This window comes from Diachasma alloeum, unplaced genomic scaffold (genome assembly GCF_001412515.2).
Source record: "Diachasma alloeum isolate Michigan unplaced genomic scaffold, Dall2.0 Dall_scaffold_00364, whole genome shotgun sequence".
Taxonomy (NCBI): Eukaryota; Metazoa; Arthropoda; class Insecta; order Hymenoptera; family Braconidae; genus Diachasma; species Diachasma alloeum.
The window spans coordinates 644,291-666,340 of record NW_021680503.1 but is presented as its reverse complement, the minus strand read 5'-3'; the positions used below and the strand labels follow the sequence as shown (position 1 = coordinate 666,340).

The window sequence follows — 22,050 nt, the reverse complement described above, 5'->3', positions numbered from 1 at the left end:
GAGTAAGGGTGAACTGGAGAGGTGAGTATGCCTGCTGGCTTTATCAAGGATCTCGGGTTGAATCAGGACGTCAAGGTTTTTTAACCACAGCTGCCTTTTCACATATTGTCGAGTTTACAAAGCAGTGTCATGTGGATTTAGCATTAATTCGGTGACAATTATTAAATCAAAGGTGAGATGGAGGGCTGTTTGAGGAGCTGAGGTGAACACGTCATTAGTGCGATATTTCTGTCAAAATGAGGGTGGAAACGGGATTTTTTGGGTTGGATTCAATTCAATTAATCTTCGTAATTACGATTTTTAAGTGATAATTATTGGTAAATGCGCAAAATCAGATGTCCCTATTCTTGCTCATATTGTTTAAAAAAACTGAACGTTGAAGATGATTTCGGGAGCCAAAATCATAAAATTTGGCTATTTTTTCTCCAGTGAAATGCCAAGGATTTTCATTTAACTAACTTTTCAGGCATTTTACAATGATTTTATTATTTAAATTTTGTAGGTCTGCATTTGAATCAAAATATCAAACCATTAGAAAACATTTTACGAATCTGAAAAAATAAAATAAAAAATTCACTTTTGGAGAAAAATTTATGAAATAATAAAAAATTGCAATTTTTGAAAATTGCGAGTGTTTTCTATAAATAATTTACCAATTATAAATTTTCATGATTTTTTTCAAATTTTTTCCAACATAATCTAATTGACATAATTTCACATACTGAAATAATTTAATTGACGTAATTGAATTGAATCTATATGGTGGTCTATACCAAACTGTAAGAGATACTTGAATATCCTTAAGACAAGATTTCCACAACGTATTTGAATTTTCAATAAAAACATGAATATCCAGGGCCAAATTACGCTAAATTTTGAATTCACTAAAAATTTAACAATATTTTTACCGAAATATTACTAATTTCTATTAATTTTTAGGGAATAATTTGACTTACATTTACAATTCTTATTGATCCTCCGGTGAAATTCTAAATTTTCAATGAAGAAATTCGTTAAAATTTCAGTGCATATAGAATATGATAAAAATTTTTAAAAAGTGCATGTTTAACATATGTCCCTATAATCGTCAATTGTGAATTCCTCGACATACGAAATTCTAAATTTTCAATGACGAAAAAAAAACGAATTCCTTGGAATTTCAGTGATAATTAAATTTGCTAAAAATTTCAGACAAAATTTTTTAACAGTGTATATAATAATTACGCCAATCATAATTCTATCATAATTACTCCCATCATAACTTTCAAAAGATCCCTAGAGCTGTTAAATTGGTTGTGAAAATTGAAGAATATATTTACTTGAATTTCCTAGATTTCTATTCATTTTCAGGAAGAAATGAAACTCAAATTTACAATTCTCTTTCATTTTTCCACGAAATTCTGAATGTTCAATAACGAAAAAAAAAATTCCTTGCAATTTCAGTGGTAATTAGGAAATAGGGTTTTTTTTTCAGAAATAGGGTCGTTTTCTTTGAGCCTTAAATTTTTCCCTACGCAACATATTCTCTTTTCCCATACTCGTTAAGCGCCCCAAAATAAAAATTCGCAATCTTCAAGCAAAATTCATGTAATAGCCTTCGGGCTTCAGCTGCACTAACTATTCTTAAGTCCAAGCTCATTGTGATACTGTTACTCGATGTACTTAATTATTATATATGTTAATAAAGACCTTTAAAATGTTAAATGATAATTAAATCCGCTAAAAAATTTTGGCAAACTATTATAACAGTGTATATAATGATGACGGCAATCATAATTCTATCATAATTACTCCCATCATAACTCTCAAAAGATCCCTAGAGTGAAAGCGATTAAAATGCGATAACCGACGCCCCCTCCACACACACACACCTCATTCAACTGACCGGAGACAACATTTGAACGAACAAAAGCCCTCACACCCTCAGCTGAGAGGCCACCGTAGGGGCTCACACTACTCAATGAGGCCAATAAAACAACAAGTGAATTTATTCACTTAGGCAGGTGAGCACTACTGCCCGCACGGTCCTCTGCATGGAGTTAATTCAGAGATGGGTTCTTGCATGATGATCCGAGAGGAAGGACCAGGCCTGCACTTGACGACCCCGATGTGCAAGCTGTTACCCCATGCGATGTACCTATACCATGGCTTGAGTTTAACATCGGCTCATGCCTTGATCGCTTATAGAACGGCGAAAGGCGAAAGGGGATTCGTGGCAATGGCCAACGGGCACTTTACTCGTATCATCGTTCCTGCCTATGGCCTGTGGTGTTCACCACACATAAGCTAATCTCAAAAGCAGGCGTATATCCTCTTCATTGGAAGGAGCCTTATTACTGCTAGCAACGGAAATTCGGGGGGACTAGTGACCCTTAACTCGAGTTATCGAGATAGAGTGGACACAATGAAAAACCTGAACGTAAATTACGTTTTGACAAGCGTATTTCCTCTTTGATAAATGTAATTTACGCTCAAAGTAGTGTATCCAAACTTCACGTAAGTCATTGGGTGTAAAAAGGAAAAATAAATTTAAAATGTAAAAACCAAAATTATTTGTTATTGATAATTTTTTACATGGATTCTAAAAAATTAATCCATCAAATTCTCTCTACAATTATTTTCTTAAACTAGATCTGTGCGCGCGCTTATCTTGTCGTTGTGAAAATGAAGAAATCGAATTTATTAAACTTCATATAGTCAGATGTTTTTTAAATATTGATAATGACTTAAAGAGAATTAAGAGAATGAAGAGTGAAACGAGAGAACGTCACTCAGAGTCATTGAGAGTGAACGTCAATGAATAATTTTTAATCTTCGATTAATTTCTTTTTTTTTACTTTTTTAAAATAATCCGATTAAAATCTGTAACTGCTGAAAAATGAGGGGAGGGTTGTGAATTGATTTCCTAGGCAACTGAAAAAAATTTTTGAATTCTGCGGAAAATTTCAGTTTTCCAGGTAACCCTAGATCTTCGAAGACTGTTCTCGAATTATTTGGGAAACCGAAGAATTTTCATGAATTTTCTGGAGTTTAAAATTTATGTACGAAAATCTGAGAAGCAAGNGCGGAATGTGGAGCAGGAAACGGTCCACACTGGAAAATTTTTATAACTTTACTGTCAACCTTGTGGCGCCATCGGCACTTTGGGGGGGTACTACACTTGGTGATCTGAGGAGGAGGCGCGAAATACAATTGATCATTATGCGTATGATAAATATGAAGAAAAAAATGAAAATTTGGGAAGTTAAGAATAATTTGTGAGTTAAAAAAATTTAGAAATACTATGTTTTTTTTATCATGATCAACAATTAAGTAATTTAGATATATTTTAATATAAAGATGAACTTCACACATGAACAACTGAAAAATATGGAGCAGAAAAAATTTTTGGCATTTGAAGAATGTGAAAATACCCGAGATTTTTTTCAGCGACTACTTCACGGGACTTATTGACCAATCAGAATTGAGGATTAGCAGTCAGGCAGTTTTGAGATATTTCGATATAAAACAACTTCACGTTTCTTTCATCTTTAGTAAATAAGACAATAGTATCTCGTTAGAATTTGATACTGACAATGATTTTCGTATGAGGCATAACATTTTTATTTATTTTTCTATTTTTTTACATTTTTTCCACATTTTAATCTTCTCTCTGATCTCGAAAAACTCATTTTCTCAGGAGACTCTGTGTTATGTTGCTATTTTTAAATAAATTCTTATCAATAATACTAAACTGTCAATTAAGCACGAACTCAACCAGAATATTTTTATTCATATCAACTTCCGTTTAGAATTTATTTGAGATTTTCATCATTAAAATTTAAGTTATGTCTATACTAGTTTAAAATTATGTCTGATGGTTTTTTCTGCCATAAAAATCGGAATTTGGTCTTCAAAAAGGCGTATTTTACAAAATTACGGCCAACAAAGCGTATTTTACGTTTCACTCAGCGTATTTCACGCTTGAGAAATCAGAAACTACAATCTTAATAAAAACGTATTTTACGATTTACTTATGCGTAATTTACAAAAAAAAACCTCGTATTTTACGCTTGAAATAACTTTTTTGGTCATCGTCGTTAATTACGGACAAGTAAACGTAAAATACAGGCAAAAATTACAGCAATTTACGAATACGTTCATGTCATCGTAATTTACGCTTCAATAAAATAAAAGACGACTTCTTAACCGTAATTTCCCTTCAGGTTTTTCTGTGCGGAGAAAACTTTACAATTTCTGAGGTTCACTGGAGGTTGTAAACCGTATGAACAGAGAAATCAATCGACCACAGCAAAAATCAAATTTGGCAAAACACCATTCGTTTTTTATTTTATCAAGTTCATCTTGAATTATTGACTAGTGGATTAGTTTCAGTATATTTTATGTTATTTCATGTTATTTATTTTATGGCACACCGTGTAATAAGTCCGGTTTATCGCACGCTGCGCTTCGCATAAAATAGTATAGATCACTCGGGCATAAACTTCGTTTTCAACGAATGTGAATACAGACCTCGCCTTCGGCTCGGCCTGTAAACTTCACATTCGTCGAAATAGTTATTTATGCCACTCATACCTGAAACCGGCTGAATTAGACACGAGACGCGAAGCGTCCGGTTTCAGGCTTCGTGACATAAAATTTTGTTCAGTACTTGTTGGGAAATTTCGTCCTTAACGTGTGTGGTTACATCACTCGCCTTCGGCTCATGCTGTAAACCCCACACACGTTAAAGACGAAATTGCCCCACACGTGCTGAAATATACTATTGTGTCACAAGGCCCGTAAGTGGAGGTTTGCGATGAGTGTGAAGTTAGCAGCACGAGGCGTCGGTAAGATAGCCTTACCGCGCCGAGTGCTGCTAACTCACACGAATCGCAAACCGACACTACGGGCCGAGTGGCACATACTATTTTTTGTCATGAATGCCCGGGGGTGTGGGGGGGAAGAGCGGGGTCCAGGGGCTGCAGGCCCCGGTGGGGGGCGGGGTTGCGGGGGGGCTTCGCCCCCCCCACTGAAGAAACACCAAATAAACAAAATTGAAAAGAGGCAAATGATACATTATAAATTATAAATTAACGGACCGATCTGGAATGAAAAAATGAATTAGAATGTGTCACAAGGTAAAATTCAACTATTTGTGCTGACGTACTTGCTGCGTCGTCACTGGTATTATTCACTTCACTAAAAATGTCTTGTGACTCCTCTTCGTCACTGTCGAGTATAATGAAATTCATTTCGCTCTTTTGTTTAACGGAATTTGTTACGATTTTCCTCGTGAATTTTGGGTTTTGGTGGCAAACTATAGTTCAGCCGCACGAGCTATAGTGTAAGAGGGACTCACTTCACGTCTTACTTAACAGGGCATGGCCCGTAAATCGTGAAATCGGGGCTAGTTTTTACTTACCGGCCCATGGCCTGGTAAATCCCACTTACGGGTTCTAAAACACACCACGAAAACGCCACTTAACGGGCATGAATGACAAAATAGTTAATAGCTCGCCTTCGGCTCGGCCTACAAAGCCACATTCGTCAGAAAATACTTTTGGACCGTGTGATGAATGCAATTTTTCGTCAGAAGGCCCGTAAACCGCGATCAAACCGAGCGAAGCGAGGTTAGAATCGCGGTTTACCGGGTCTTCTCACGAAAACGAAATTTGTGCCCTTGTACTCTAATGTACTATAATTGTCTCACCTGAGTTCTCAACAGGCTTTCCACCCTTCACAGGCCACCCGACAGAAGTGCTCGCCTTCGATGCGAAGCTGTAATACGCCAAAAACTGTGACCTCGTTGTATTTTCATTGATTCTGAAACAAAAAAAGCGAAAAAAAATAATCCCATTCTATTACAGAAATAGGAAGTGGAAGAGGGCACTTTACATGACCGATTGACGGTTTATTGACATTTGATGGGAATGGAGAAAAAAATTGTATCCCCAGCGAAGCACATTTCATCCTTTCCCGTAACAGTTTTTTCATCCCCCCCTCGGTCTATAGTAGAATCGACCGATCCATCGGGCCGATTCTTTGGCGATGAATATTCCTTTCATGTTTACCATTCTACTCTCGCGGAATGGAGTATGTTATGTACAGAGTTCGAAAAAGCCTTTTCCCATTTTTCCAGCGGAATATATGTGTCGGGGGAGGAAGGGAGTGTCGATAAGCTGGCCTTTTCTTACTATCTGGTGTGGAGTTTCCGTTCGGCCGTTACGTGCGCCTCTTGGCATGATCAATAAGCTTGTTCTTTTTTATTTCAAACTCTCCATTTTTAACTTCCCGGCAGGGAAGTTATTGTAATGGCCCCGAAAATCAAAAATCAATTTTTCATCAAATCTCCATGTATCAAGGTCTTTTCGATGTTCCTAGGCAATTTTAAACAAAATGTCTGTCTGTGTGTGTGTGTGTGTTACTAGGTATATACGTGGTCAAAATTTTGGTTAACGATTTCTCGTGAACGAATTGTCCGATTTGACTTTTTTTTTTCAATCGATAGGTTTTCATTCAACTTAGAGCGGATTAGATTTTGGCTGATATCTGTTTAGTGGTTTTTGAGTTTTCCCGGAAAGAAAATTTCAAAATGACAAAAAAGCAACGAACACAGACAAGGGTTTCTCCTGAAAAAATAAACAGAGTATTGAGAGTTGAAAAGGATTCTTTTAGTCAAAATGGGAGGAATAATAATATCGGGAAGTTGTTGGTGCGACCCCTCCGACGGGTCAGACCCACATGAATATATCCGCTACCAACCCACCCGCAATGGGAGCGAGCGCAGGGAGCGGCCAACAGCCCAATCCACTAGTTTATTTTGGTTTTATTCCCTTTGGGGGAGATACGACGGCTTTTGGGCGTCTCGGGGACTTGGTGGGGATGATTCTTGTCGGAAGGAACTGTTAATTGAGGAAAAAAGGATTGCAGAAGTGTCAGGAATGGATTTATGTCAAGTACAGTGGTGGAAATAATGATTTTGAGTCGTAGGATATTGGAAATCAGTATATAGTACTAATTAATTGTCAAATCGCGACGTTTCGATTTTTATTAAATCTTCCTCAGGCTCTGCAAAGATAAAAACAAAACCACCACTAATTTCCGGAAATTAGTGGTGATGTATTATTTATTTCACAGAAATTAGAGGTTTTTGTGTATAGATTTGAGGTTAGAGTTTATAGATACACTGTTTTCGTTTTCTTCTGTCGTGATTTTAGTGGTATGTGTTTTTATCTTTGCAGTGCCTGAGGAAGATTTAGTAATAAAAATCAAAACGTCGCGATTTGACAATTATCTAGTATTATATGCTGATTTGCAATATCCCATGACTCAAAATCATTGTTAATACTCATGGAGATGAACAATAAAAGTGTTGAAAATTTTTAGATGATATTTTTGGCAAACTTTTGGGAAATTATCATCAGAATTCGATGGAAACTGTGAATTTAAGTTCAATGATTTCATGAAGATTCATAGGAATTGGGAATATTCACGGGAATACTTTTTTTAATTTTCAGTTAGAAATTTAGTGAAATTTTGTAATGAATTTTTGATGTTCTGATTGAAAATTTAAGCAATTTTGGTGATTTTTCTCGTGAGGCAGTTTCAAATTTTGAAATTTCATTGGAGTTGCTATAAAATTCGTTATTCAGTTTTTTTCTCACAGTGTACTTTCTTCTTAAACAGTCATGGCTGAAATTTCTGTTATAGTTCATGAAAATTTCCATCACATTATTGATCCACTGAAATTTCAAAGAATTTCGTGACTGAAAACTCGAAATTTCATGGAAAAAGCGGTGAAAATTAGAAATTTCATTTGAATTATTCCATAAAAATTCATAGAAACCAAGGAAATTCAAGTAAATTCATTCTTGAATTTTTGATCAATTGAAAACTCATATTCATATTAGTATTTATATTTTGATTGAAAATTCACGTAAGTTGAGAAATCTTGCTGTTCATTGAACTTCCAATGAAATTTCAAATTTCTATTTTTTTCTCACAGTGTTCTTTCCTATTAAACATTTATGGCTAAAATTTCCAGTGCAGTTCTTAAAAATTCCCATCATATTATTGATCCACTAGAATTTCAAAGAATGCCGTGGCTAAAAATTCAAAATTTCGTTTAAAGAATGCCGAAAATTGTAAATTTTGGTTGAATTATTCCATGAAAATTCATGGAACCCAGGAAAATTCAGGTAAATATATTCTTGAATTTCCAATCAATGGAAATTCAACGAAATCTAGCACTGAATATTCATATCCCGCCTAAAAATTCAATTAACTCGGCGAAATCTCGCCTTTCCGCTGCTCCAATACATAAAATATGCCCCTCAAATACATAAACCCGATTTTCCTATTTTCATCGATCACTCGTTCAATACGACGAGCCTCGTTGAAAGCGACTTACAACTCCCCTGGACGTGTTCAACGAAAGAAACATATTAGCTCGCTCCTCCAGCAATTATGAACGTAGAAGGGTGTAAGTAGAAGTGGCCTCGAGAGGTCAGACATTGGATAAAGCACAGCGAATACCGGCGAAAGACGATGAGCACAGGGCGTTATCTCGAAAACACTTCAATGTCTTAATTGCGCTATTTGCATGGTACTCCCTTTTTGCTCCGATGGACTCTGCTGCCATTAAGAGTCCCCTGCCCCCATAAAACTGTGGACTCTAGAATTTTCGCCGGAAGTTAACTTCGATAATCGATATGAATTACACTTGAAAATTTTCCGTGTCAAATCCCGGAAATTTTTATCATGTTTTATTCCCACTGGAATTTCAGGAAATCTTGTCATTGAAAAATCAAATATTTCATTGATTTTCTGTTCGAATGATCTGAAAATTGATAAAATACTTGATTTTTCAGTTTAGTTATTCCGCAAAAATTGGAAAAAATCAGGAAAAATTGAAAATTCATGTCATTTTGTTTTTAAATATTTATGTTTCTTTGAAAATACAATCAAGTTGTGAAACTTTGTTTCACTGCCACTGAAAACTCATGAATTTTCGAGAATTCTACCTAAAACTTGAAATTTTAACATTATTTTGCCATTAAATCAGATTCAATATCAATCTCGTGACAGTAATTACCATATTTTCTATGAAATTTCAAAAAATATCGAACAGTATATTGAATGCACATGACAGAAAAGGGCATGTGATGCATAAAAATAAAAATTTGAGAGAACTTATCTAGAAAGTCTCGGAAAATTTCAATATGAAACGGTAATTGTAGAGCGATATTTTTTTCAATAAAAAATTATGTACGAAAAAATTTGATAGAAAATTCTAGGGGATTCTCTAAATTCTGTCAAAGTTTTTCCATAGAAAATATTCTATAGAATTTCCTCGGCTCAAATTTTCCAAATTTTTTAATTCTATTTTTCTTTTCTTTTCGTCAAGAAAATCAAACAAAAAATTTGGAAAATTTGAGCCGAGAAAATTCTATAGAAAATATCTCAATAGAAATTTCAATAGAAATCCAATAGAATTGTCTGGCAAATTCATTATTTTTTTATTAAATTTCTGTGGAGGATAGCTTGGGAATAGTTCAGTCCACAATGACATCTGGAGATGCAAAAATCTTCTCCATGTGGACAAATAAAGTATAAATAAGGCTGAAGCCAAATCACGTTAAAAATAAAATGAATAATAAAATATAAATAATGATAAAAAGAGGAAATCAAATGCCACAAATTGTTGAGACGGCCATGTCTCGTGATTACCTCACGAGATAAAAACTAGCGGTTCCGTTGTACCGCCCACATGCCTCGCCCAGAAGGAAAGGCACGCAGGGTTCCCAATAGTCGTAGTCTGGACTGAAGATTGAATAACTTTCGGGCGCTATAAATTACATCATTGTGATCCAATGACGGACTAATCTCCCCGTCATTACGATATTTTGATGGATGCAATATATGTAACATAATCTCGGGTAACTTGGGATAGAGACGGGCTTGACGACCTCGCCGTTGGCATTTCTCTTGTCTCTCAGTCGATTTCATAAATTGATCTAATTTTTCGTCATGCCATTCTTCGTATATCGAAACTGTCTCAGGATTGCGACATCGTTAACATAGGATATTCCATTATCAATAAACATGTATTTTATTTATATATAAATATACACGGAGAGAAATTTTTGATAAAAATTATCCTAGCGTTCCATAAAAGTGTATCATGAGTCATCGTTTCCTCATTTCTATCCCGAAATTTAGTTAATATTAATATATGATGATCAAATTTTATTCTACGTTGGAGAAATTTTATCCTGACGTATAATAAATTTTATCCTACCGGTACAGTAATTTTTACTCTACCGGCACGGTAATTTTTATTTTCATCAGGATAAAATTTCTCTAACGCAAAATAAAATTTGATCATCACATATTAATTTTGGCTAAATTTCGGGATAGAAATGAGGAAACGATGACTCATGATACACTTTTATAGAACGGTAGGATAATTTTTATCAAAAATTTCTCTCCGTGTATCTGTGTGATTATTTTTTTAATTTGTTTCAAGTATTGGATGATTTGAATACAATAAAATGTTTTATTTGAAGGTTTTGTATTCATTAAAACAATATTTTTTATTGGAAATTGATAAACTGAAACAAATAATGAGAAAAAAATGTGTATCGACACATTTTTACCTGAATATTTCGCAGTAGCGCAATAGCGTTTTTATATCGCCGATATATCGTTACGATCTATCGGCGATATAATAAAAAAAAAAACGAAAAATCGAGACCCAGGCCAGATAAGTCCTCCCGAAATCGTGACGAGATGCACCGATCCCATGTTTTTCGAGATTGCGACGATTCCAAAGCTTTCGATGTTTTTTCTGACCGTGATGATCTATCCAAAAATTTTATCGTGTAATCTCGATGGCATCACTAAGCATTTTCAATATTGAAATGCGTTACAATTCCAAACCACGAAGAGAGATAGAAGTCTCAATAGAAGAAGAGCGAGAGGCCTTTCCCGCTGCGCCAACCTGACCCCGTCACTAACCAGCACCGAGACCTGTACCAAAGAGGAAGGATCGAACCGCCGTCCCTTCCCGCCGACCTAATGTCAATGTCAAATCCGCCTTTCGGTCCAAATAACCCACTCTTCCTGAGGTCCCCTCCTCCCCCCACGATTGTAAACTCTCCTGTATTTTTCAGCAACTCCCTACCCGATAGTCACGTATATAAAGGGGGTCCTAACTCGGTAAACTACAGCAGTCAGCAGTCAGCGAATACTGGAACAACCCAGTGGTGCAGTCATTAAATAAAAAAATATCACGTTTCGTTGAGCGTTTAACCAACAATAAGAATCATCATGAAGACTTTTGTAAGTAGTAAAAAGTGAAACTACCCTATTTCAAACTTCAAAAAGTTATTAAAAATATGTATTTCTCTCGTCATCCGGGGAACAACAGCAGATTAAAGTTTCACCGTGAAAACGAAGTTGCACTGTAATCCCTAATTTACAACTCGTAAGCGTCATTTAGGAGTAAAAGAAGATATATGTCACTTTCGAATGCGATAATTTCCTCGACTGCACGTGATTTTCTAGCAGAATCATAAGTGAAATTTTCCCCCTTCTCCCGATCCACGGAATCGTCTCTTTCTTATCCACATTCATTCTTGTTAAATAATTTTTTAAAATTGCAAATCAAATAATTAAATTATAAATGATGAATAATTAATTCAATGAATTAGTCATACTCATTCAATGAATTCAGTAGCGAAGTAGTAAAGGGAGATAAGTCCACTTATCTCCATTTACCCCTTCACTACTGAATTATTCATTTAATCTCGTTAAACAATTGTTGAAAATGGCAAATTAATGAATTGTAAATGATGGATTCAATTGGTTTGCCCTTATCATTTTATCCCGGGACTAAATAGAAACTTCAATCATCTATCTTATATCATCATTCTTTCTCATTTAGATGATCCTCCTGACAACAGTCGCCACATCATTGGCTTCCCCCAGCTACTTTTACGGTGCTGCACCGGTTGGCCACGACGGCCGAGTAGTGGACACCCCCGAAGTAGCTCACGCTAAGGCCGAGCATTTGGCGGCCCACGCCAAGGAAGCCTCCAAACATGCCTACGGTTATGCCTATGCACCTGCACTCTCATACGCCGAACACCACGCGTACGCCTACGCCCCAGTCATCGCATACCACGGACCCGCAGCTCCCCTCGGTCACGACGGACGTGTGATTGAGACCCCCGAGGTAGCCCAGGCCAAGGCCGCTCATCTCCAAGCTCACGCACAGGTTTGATATCCCCTCTTGCTTCCTCTGAAAGACTATTAGATAGATAGAACACAGCGAAAACGAATGTCTGAATTTCACTCACCTTTTGTACACATTTTTCACACAATAAAAAACGTCTGAATAAAATGAAAAATTCTCTGATTTTCAGACGGAGAGGTGCCTAGACATTTTAATTCATGTTTAAAATTCAGATATTCGTTTTTGCTGTGAAGGCAGTGGGAATTGTCGAAAAATTGTGGTTCACAGCAATTTAAAATTCCAAATTCGAGTACAATTTCAAGTGCGTTCTCTTTTCCAACGTTTTGACTGCCCAAACGGAAAAATGTATATTCTGAAAATTATATATTTCATGTATGAAATTGGCCTGATTTATATATAAAAGTTATATAAAATATATATTCAACATACATAAATTTATCTTTTATATAAATCTTATATATAGTGGGAAAATTAATTAAATTGGCCAATATTAAACGTATTTTTTATATATTTTTCCATGGGGGTGGTGAATCCACTTCTCATCAAGAGAACTCATGAATTTTTATTTACATGCAATCAAAGCGAAACATGAATTATATGAATTACTTCACGTCTGTTACACATTCTGACACTATAAAATTCCCTTATCTTGTTCTCTTCAACTTCTCCCAGCCATAACGGTCATCACAGCGGTTTTAATAAATTAATTCAAAAGAAAGAATCATAACAAAATTGATTCTTTCTGTGCCGACGTTTCGAACTCACTAAGAGTTGGCAATTTATTGAATCCAATGTCCAACGATGTTAAAGATTCAGCGAATTCCAAACAAAATGCTAATGTTATCGTAATTTGTTGATGATTAGCATCAATGTCCTCCATAATCTGCAGTAGCTGACACAACACTAATAAAACATTTTATTTCAATTCATTAGGAAGCCACCAAGGCAGGTCATGGCCACGTTTACGATTCCGTTGTGTACCACTACTCTCCTGCCCACTCCTACGGATATCAATCGGCTGCACCTCTCGGACACGATGGACGTGTGATCGAGACCCCTGAGGTAGCACTTGCCAGGGCTGCCCACCTCCAAGCCCATGCCCAGGTTTGTCATTACTTTTTGCAGCTTGGTTACTTGTTATAGCCGGACTCTGAATTAAGAATGTTTATCCAAAATCGCAATTTTTCAAAAAAAAATGATTTTTTTCAACTGAGAGATGATGAAAGTTATTCCCTTTATCTTGATAATAATTTCAATCCACCAACCCACGTTTGTTATTTAGAAATGGAGTGGACAAAACGCACCGAACGCATGCGCTAACATGCGCTTATGTGGGACATAATCTTTCAAATATTTCCTCTTTTTGCGCGGATACCCCAATTTTTTTCTGGTCATTCGATTCAGTATAGTTTTGCACATTGCCTTCTATTTTTAGAATCTTCTAGTAGGTGAATTATAAATTTCAACATAAATCGCATAAGAGCCAAGTTCCTATTCCAATTCGCCAAACGCCAGTGACTGAGGCTAAAAATATGTGATATTAATGCTAATATTGTTACAAGATGAGATATATTCTATCTTGATGGTTTGGTGGAAGTATGTACACGGCTTGTGCAGATGTAAAACTGTAGCAAAACAGTAGCATCAATAAAATGAATTCTATTCTATTCCCATAAGAGCCCGTGTATAAGGAAAAATTTGTTTATTTATTTCTGGCGAGACCATTGCGATTAATTTTTTTTAACATCAAAGGAGATAGTTTTATGTTCTGCTATCAGCGAAAAAACTTATAGTATTTTCCTTGAACATGAAAAAATAAAATTTGCTGAAAATGGCTAAATAGCCTTAATCTGATAAATTGGGCTTTGATTCGTCAGGAGGCCGCTAAGTCGGGCTACGCACACGCTCACGATGCTGTTGTGTACCAATACTCTCCCGTAAACTCCTATGGTTACCCATTGGCTGCACCTATCGGACACGATGGACGTGTGGTGGATACTCCTGAAGTGGCTCACGCCAAGGCAGAGCATCTCGTTGCTCACCACGCCGCTGCTGCGTCTTCTCACCACTGGTGACCACTCTCTTTCTTCTTTACGAGGGACTAAAGATGTGAAGATTTTGTATTTCTTGGAATAAAACTTTTTCAATAATGATAACAACACACTGTTCAATTTTTTTGGCTGAAATTTCCCGTACAGTTGGAGGGAATTTCATTCAAGCCAGGCAAAAGACTATAGTCAACCAAAACATCTTTTCTGGCATGAACTTATTTGCAGGTAACGAGTTTCTATGGCTTATATTGTCGAATTGTTGATTTTGCAATGAAAACAAAGGAAAACTATGTTTTCCGAAGGGAAAATAAATTTTGGTCGGACTATAACTCCATCGTAATCAATATATCATTCAATTGTCATTCGATCCACACTTCAGGCGGAGGGAAGGGGTTATTGATTCATTCCAAGCATTCTATAATAATATTTTATTTTAAATGATGAATTTCATTCTAATTATTCCATGAAAATGAACAGAAATGAAAAAAACTCGGGTAACTCTTCTTAAATTACCAAACAATTAAAAATTCAATGAAATTTAGCTCGGAATAATCCTCGTGTTTCTGTTTCACAAATTTGGAATTCGTCGAATTCTCTGTAAAGTTGAAAATTTTGAATGAAAGTGTTCACTAAATTTCTCATTCATCATGAAAATGGCACACGAGCGACTGAAAATCCAAAGAGAGTCAATGACCGATCGGGAGTAGAAATTAATCTGTGTACGTGCGTGCGTGTGACAAGTGTCCGAGAGGTGCTGCTCCGGACGATGAAGACCGAGTGACCCAGTTGCCACTCTCGACCAGCTGGTAACAACAAGATTCTTATTGGAATTTCAAATTTCACCGAAAATTCAACGAAATTTAAATTTTTTTTACGAGAATTCCTCAACTTATTTACATTTCCAATCGTTTAAAAATAAAAATAAATATTTACATTTTTTTTCAGATTTTTTTCTGATCTCCATTGAATAATTGAATTAAAATTCAATTGTTTAATAATGATTTAATTGAGAGATTAAACATTGTGATTTCTATTTTTTGACAATAACTTTCAATTTTGAATTAAAATGAAAGAAAAACTGTCATTATATTTTACTGAAAAGAATTAGTATTATTTCAAATAATTGATTTTTCAGTTTTATAATTATTACATTTCATTATTATTACTCAATTGATTTACTTGATTTTTCTATCCATTGTGAATTTTCAATGACGACATTCCGTAAAATTTCACTGGAACTGTCACAAAAAGTGGCCTAAGAGGCCTAAAAGTCTCATCCCTCCACAAAAGTATTTACTCCGGAATGTTCTTATCCCTCGACAATTGAACCCTCGTCATTCTTTTTCTCTTTCAAACCAAGAACAATCATCGTTCAAAGTGATTCACTCACAGGGATTCTCCACGAGTCTGTGAAACACCTGAACGTTGCTGAGCTCAGATGTTCCATCCATTCAATTACGTGAAATCTGTCCTATGGATTTTTCTCGTATCTCAGTCTGGAGATAAATAAATTGCTTGTTCTTGAGTTGCCTCGCTCGAGTTGTTTGTGTGATGAATCTAAGAGGACTCCAGAGGGATATTTGTCAATTCAGAGAGGTAGTCAGACACCACCTGCTTGCAAAGATATTTTTTCCCTTATTCTGTTATTCGATCTGCATTTCTCGGGATTTCATGTAAATTCATGATAATGAATTTACGATAACAGGGGAAAACAGTAATAAATTGAACTGCGGAAGGACGTGATGAAGAAGATCCCCCGAAATTTACGGTAAATGCGTCTATGGTCATCGTCACTTTCATTTTGACAATTCTACGAATCTTCTGAGACTGAAATACGATTGAAGTAATTATTGCAATTAAGGATATCGAAATACTGTCTTTTTTTCCGGACATTCTACAATCATTTTATTATTTAAATTTTGCAAGTCTGAATTTGCATCTCGATACTGTACCTTTAAAAAAGATTTTAAAAATGTGAAAAAAATTAAAAGGTTCACTTTTGGGTAAAAGATTGATGAAATAATTTGAAAATTGCAATTTTTGAAAATTACGAGCATTTTTTATAAATAATTGACATTAAATTTATTCATATTCAGAATTTTACCAGAAATCGATTCGAAAAAATAAGGTTTCCGAAAATTTCAAAAACAATTTAAATAAATTAATTTATAACTAAATTAATTTATTTATAAACAACGAATGTTTGAAAAAATAATAATACTGTACAAAATGTGATTTGAATGAAGGAAAATGAGAGAGGAATTCTTCAGCCGCAAGTTGAGGAATTCAGAATTCAAATAATTGAAATAGTTTAAAATTTAATGAAAATAAATGAATAAACCCATTTTTATTAAATTTATTAATTGAAATAAATTGAATAAAAATGCATAAATCAAAACAAAATGTTAATATTTCACCGAAATATCAGAAACTGAACAAATAAATATAATACAAATGGGAATGAGAAATGAGAAACGGTCTAAATGAATAAAAAATTATTCAAAAGTTCAGATGTGCAATTAAAACCTAATGTGGTGGCTCCAGATGTTTTAATGTTCTTTTATTACAGAATATGTCATTCACGTTGTAATTGGCTGGAATAGCCTCTCCATGCAGTAATTATCACGATTAATTCAATAGAATTCTGATTCTGAAGGTTTCACCTCCCGTATCCGACGGAAAAAATCCCGTCTTGGCCCTCATTTTGATAGAAAATATCGGGATAATGATATATTCACTCTATAATCAAATCAAAGTCGACGTGGAGTTCAACCACTCCAGCACTTGACAGACTGTCGATACCCCAAAACAACTGCAGTCAACTCCTCAAATTACCGAGTCATCTCCCCGAAAGAAAATTCCCCCTCAATATTGAGAATTTAATCCCATCACATTTCGGATGAATATAGCACACCTACCAGATACAGGTATCCGTCAAAACGGTGAGAGGTTATTAACCCCAGTTAGGGCATCCCGACGATTGCCGCCTCGAGCCACATTTCAATATAATTTTGGCCCCGACGTCGGGGATACGGAAGGAGGTGAAAGAGGAAAAGGCAAGGATGGAAGTTAACTCTTCCCCCTGTCCCACCCCCTCGCCGCCCAACCGCCACCCTTACCGATAGAATAACGTCTCGGCGCCGTTTCCTTAATGATATCACAGTTTAATTACTTTAAGTTTGCCCGCTGCACGATTCCGGTCACCGCTCACAACACTTTTTGTTTCAGTATCGATTATAACGCTTTCGTCAAAAGCATCTTGGTGAAGGGAAGTGTGCGGCATCTTCTGATTTTTTTAGCTTCAGGTTATCTCCTCAGTTGTGGTGATAGTCTACGTTTATTCATTATGTCTTTATTGAATTATCAATTTATTTCTTTATTCATTCATTTATTTATAGTGGGACATGGTCTTATTTTGACCCTCATGACCCGTATGTAGACCTTTACTCTGACCCTTGGGACCCGCACTTACACCCTTGTGACCTTTAATCTGACCCTCATTATAACCCTCGCGACCTCTACTTGAACTCGGGTGACCCTTTGAGAATGTAGAGAGAGCCCCATATAATCCTCATGATCCTTATTCTGACCCTTATCTTTACTCCCATGACCCTCATTTAAATCTTTACGACCCTTAATCTCACCCTTGTGACCTTTAATCTGACCCTCATTGAAACCCTCGTGACCCTTATTTGGACCCTGCTGACCCTTTCATAATATAGAGAGCCCCATATAACCCCCATGACCCTCATCTAGACCTTTACGACCCTTAATCTGACCCTTGTGGCCCTTAATCTGACATTCGTGACCCTTTTTGGAACCTTGTGACCCTTTGAATATATAGAAAAAACCCCACATGACCCCCATGACCCTTATTTTGACCCTTGCGACCCTTAATCTGACCCTTGTGGCCCTTAATCTGACTCTCGTGACACTTTTTGGACCCTTGTGACCCTTGGTTTCTGACTCTTATTTTCGAGTACCAAATTTTCATCACCAGAAATCGATTTGGATTTTGGTAATATAGAGAGATTTATTTATTTAATTATTTATTTTTTAAATTTATTTTCTTGTGTTTCGGATTTTTTAAAATTAAATCGACAATTTCGGGAACTCGATAGTATCAGAGGACGAACTCTCATAAACATTACAATTAATAACAAAAATGGAAGGGAATATTCAATAGTTCTAGAGTTCGTGTTACGAATTTAGGTTTAATTTTGGAATTTATCATTACGCAGTTGGTTGATAAGACTCATTTTTATCTTGAATTAGGACGCCTTTAGGACGCTGGTTTTTGCAGTCTGTGTATAGTTTAAACTTAAATTACCCCGCTCTTGATACCCGTTTTTTCAAGGAAGGATTTTCTTGCTGGATGGCATTTTCGCCGGAGTGAACACAACGAAACACCTGCGCCGATTTGCGACTTCCACGTCCACGCGCCCAAGGTTATCGTATCCGTGTTTTGCTCAGCGCTCAAGCGGATAAGATAAGACGTACACCACGGGGAGTTTTCGTGGTGCGATCAAGCGAGAGGCACCCGGCGCGCCGACTTACAATCCAGTGTTTTTTCCCTCCCCCCGAAGGGTCCGACGGCCACTTTTACCTCGGAAATTCTCGATGAGACCATGCGGAAGGCGGGAAAAGAGGGAACGAGGGAAAAAAACACGGGGAAATGAGAATTTGCGTCTCTGGAGACGGGCTGTTACCGCGGCTTGTATAATAGTAGATGCCGGCAAGAAAGAGTACTGGATTTGGAGCACATCTAATGTATAAAGTAATCAGGGGAAAAAGGATGAAAATATAATGCGGGTATTGACGGACTGGGGAGGCACTTGGGGCGGAAGATTTTATGACAGAAAATGAAACGTCTCTGCATGAAGTTCCTGCACTGTTGACAATTTTTAAGTAATTTCCGGTACATTTGTTGGAACGTTTTATGAAGGGACAATTTCACAGAAATTTCAAGCCATTTTCATCATTAAATATTCAGAATTTGATGGAAAAATCAATAAAAAAGTGTAAATTTTATTCCAATTATGCATGAGTCTTCATGTTTTGTTTGAAATGTCAAGTAAGTTGGGAAAATCCCCCCTTCCTGGAGCAGAAAAATTTGAAATTCCATCGAATTGAGAAAATTTGTAAAAAATAAATGAAAATTTGAAAAAAAAATCAATAAAAACTCTGAATTTTAGGTCCATTATTTCATGAAAATTGATAGAAATCAGGGAAAAATTTTCTTGAATTCTGAATATTCATGTTTTGTTTTAAATTCTCGTCTTGTTGCTATTGAGTGCACAATTGAATTTTAGGAATTTTCATTCAAAATCACGGAAAAATGTGAAGCGAAGAATGACTTTTCCCCTTTGTCACGTAATTTTTCGCAAATAAACAACGAAATTTGTTGATTTGTTGATTTGACTAAAAGTTTTTTGTTAATTTTTATATCCATACACTGAGAAAAAAATTTTCTAATATCTGAAACATATCTTCTCGAGACAAGTAAATTTTCTTCAATTGCTTAATTCTCTCAGGCATCTCAACTCACATGACCCGAGAAAGGCCTCATGCTTTAGAATATTCTTGTACTCAAGTATGATTTTGTCGCAAATGAACTTACTTAAATCGCGTAGAAGAATCGTCAATCTTCTTCTTTATTGTTTCGATGATTTTTTCGTTATGCACTTCCAATATTGGAATATGTAAAATATTCATGACGTAACGGGGAACGATAGTGATGAATGAAAATTTATTCGAGTTCCGTGAAGTGCACACATTCTGAGATTTAAGCCATTGAAAATAATTTACTTCTCTCAAGAAAATATGTTTCAGATATTAGAAATTTTTTTTCTCAGTGTATGAAGGAAAAATAGGCGAAATATGAAAAATTGAGAATTATCCACGGGTTCTCTACCTTTGAGCACGTGCAAAGGGGATTCACGTAATTCTGTACGTCTGCTGTGTCTTGAGGGCTTTTCGGAGTTTATTCAACGATGATTCATAGAAAAGTTGTGCTGTCCGGTGCATCAACTCTTTATATCGTTGATAAAAGGGGAGGAAAAGGTTTTGAAAGAAGTGGGGAATGGAAAAACGACAATGGTCTTGGAAAGACGGATGGAGGGAATGGCCCGGAGAACGAGATAATTTGTCTTTGAGGGAGAACTTTTGTGCGTCTTCACCAGGTGTCGGGGGGAATGTCTGTTTTTGTTCCTCCAGTTGTAGTCCCCAGTTTTTTGACGTCATATCAAACGTGATGAGGCTCATAATGATCAAATAATCGATGGCAAGTGTCTCGTAAATGGGGTGATCACATTAAAAAAATGAATTTTATGAAAAGATAATAAAGCTTGGATATTACGACCTATAATGTCTATTTTATAGCGTGAAATATTCACATTCAGAGGAGGAAGTGAAAATCGTTGACTAGTACGTGAGAAAATCGTTGAAAGAAAAATATCAAAAATCGATTACAAAAGGAAATTCCTTTAATCAACACCGAGAGCATGAGTTTCCCAGTACGTCACTCTCGTTTGGACACACGATCGCTCTTTCTGTTGCTTCAGTTGCTGTTCAGTTGTTATATTTAAAAAAAAAACGAATTTTATGAAAACATAATAAACCTTTTATTCAAGATGAGGAATTAAAAATTGTTGTCTAGTGCTAGTTGCTTCAGTTGTTGTTCAGTTGTCATAATATTAAAAAAAACTAATTTTGTGAGAAGATAACAAACCTTTTATTTAAGAGGACGAATTAAAAATTGTTGTCTAGTGCTAGCGAAAATAACTGAAAGAAAAATATCAAAAATCGATTGCAAAAGAAAATTACTTTGATCAGCAGCGAGAGCATGAGGTTCCGAGCGCGTCACTCTCGTTTGGATGCACGATCGCTTTGACACACGTACGGATACACGTGTAAGAGCTGAAATTTATGGTTCAGCCTTTATTTTACCGCGTCGTGGAGGTAAAAAGTTTCCCCACCAACGGATGATCGCATATACTGTGTTACACGATTACGATCGCGCATCTCCATCAATATTCCCAAGTTTTCTGTTATTCCCAGTTTTTTGACATCATATCAAACGTGATGAGGCTCAATTTAAGTGTCTCGATCAACAGGAACTTCGCAGATAATTTAGTTGCAGGTAGTCTAGACCTTGGGGAACTACGCCAGACGGGTTTCCCATAGTAAAATATTCTAGACGATTGGAATATTATTTTATTAAGGCAGGATTGAAACGCTCCGTAACTTCACGTTAATTTTTTTTATTTAATTTTTTTTTATGTCATGCGTGCGTATAAAGTACAGGTTAACAGGGGCGTTTGGAGGTCGGTAAGTCGAATGTTACACGCACCACCAATCGTTCTTCACTTAACAGACGTTCCCAGTTTTACACGCGTCCTATGCTATTTTACTGGTATTTTACACGTTCTCAATAACCCCTAGCGACATCTTGCGGTACAAACATAACCCATTATCCCAACCATACACCGATCAGCTGATCCATTAGACACTATTTAACGAAACAAATCGCAGTGCAAAAAGCTAAAAAATAAACTACATAATAATAAATAATTAACTCAAAAAGTGAANCCCCCCCCCCCCCCCCACCCTGAAAAAAATATTAGGAAAGTGTTGATTTTTCATTATTTTTTTATTATTATGAAGAATTAATAAACAAATTATTATTATTATTATTATGATTATCATTACTCATATTTTTTTGTCAGATAGATTGAAATATTTGAACAATTATTAAAA

General features: G+C 35.9%; 2 protein-coding genes across 2 annotated transcripts in view; one reads left to right on the top strand and one right to left on the bottom strand.

Annotated features, from left to right (window-relative positions):
- LOC107041372 overlaps positions 1 to 22,050 on the bottom strand; it is a 189,280-nt gene that overhangs the window by 55,294 nt on the left and 111,936 nt on the right. Inside the window, exon 6 of the mRNA XM_015261895.2 lies at positions 5,693 to 5,805. Within this exon, the coding sequence (XP_015117381.1) occupies positions 5,693 to 5,805 (113 nt within the window). The remainder of the gene's footprint in view (positions 1 to 5,692; positions 5,806 to 22,050) is intronic.
- Positions 11,242 to 14,316, top strand: LOC107041373 (cuticle protein 2). The gene is made up of 3 exons (XM_015261896.1): positions 11,242 to 11,325; positions 11,930 to 12,262; positions 14,119 to 14,316. The coding sequence occupies exons 1-3, from the start codon at positions 11,314 to 11,316 to the stop codon at positions 14,314 to 14,316; spliced, it is 543 nt and encodes a 180-aa protein (XP_015117382.1). The 5' UTR covers positions 11,242 to 11,313.

What these genes read in the sequence shown, in the direction of transcription:
- LOC107041373 (XM_015261896.1), top strand. An exon ending in ATCTCCAAGCTCACGCACAG is followed by an intron (nt 12,263 to 14,118) that starts GTTTGATATCCC and finishes TTGATTCGTCAG; the next exon opens with GAGGCCGCTAAGTCGGGCTA.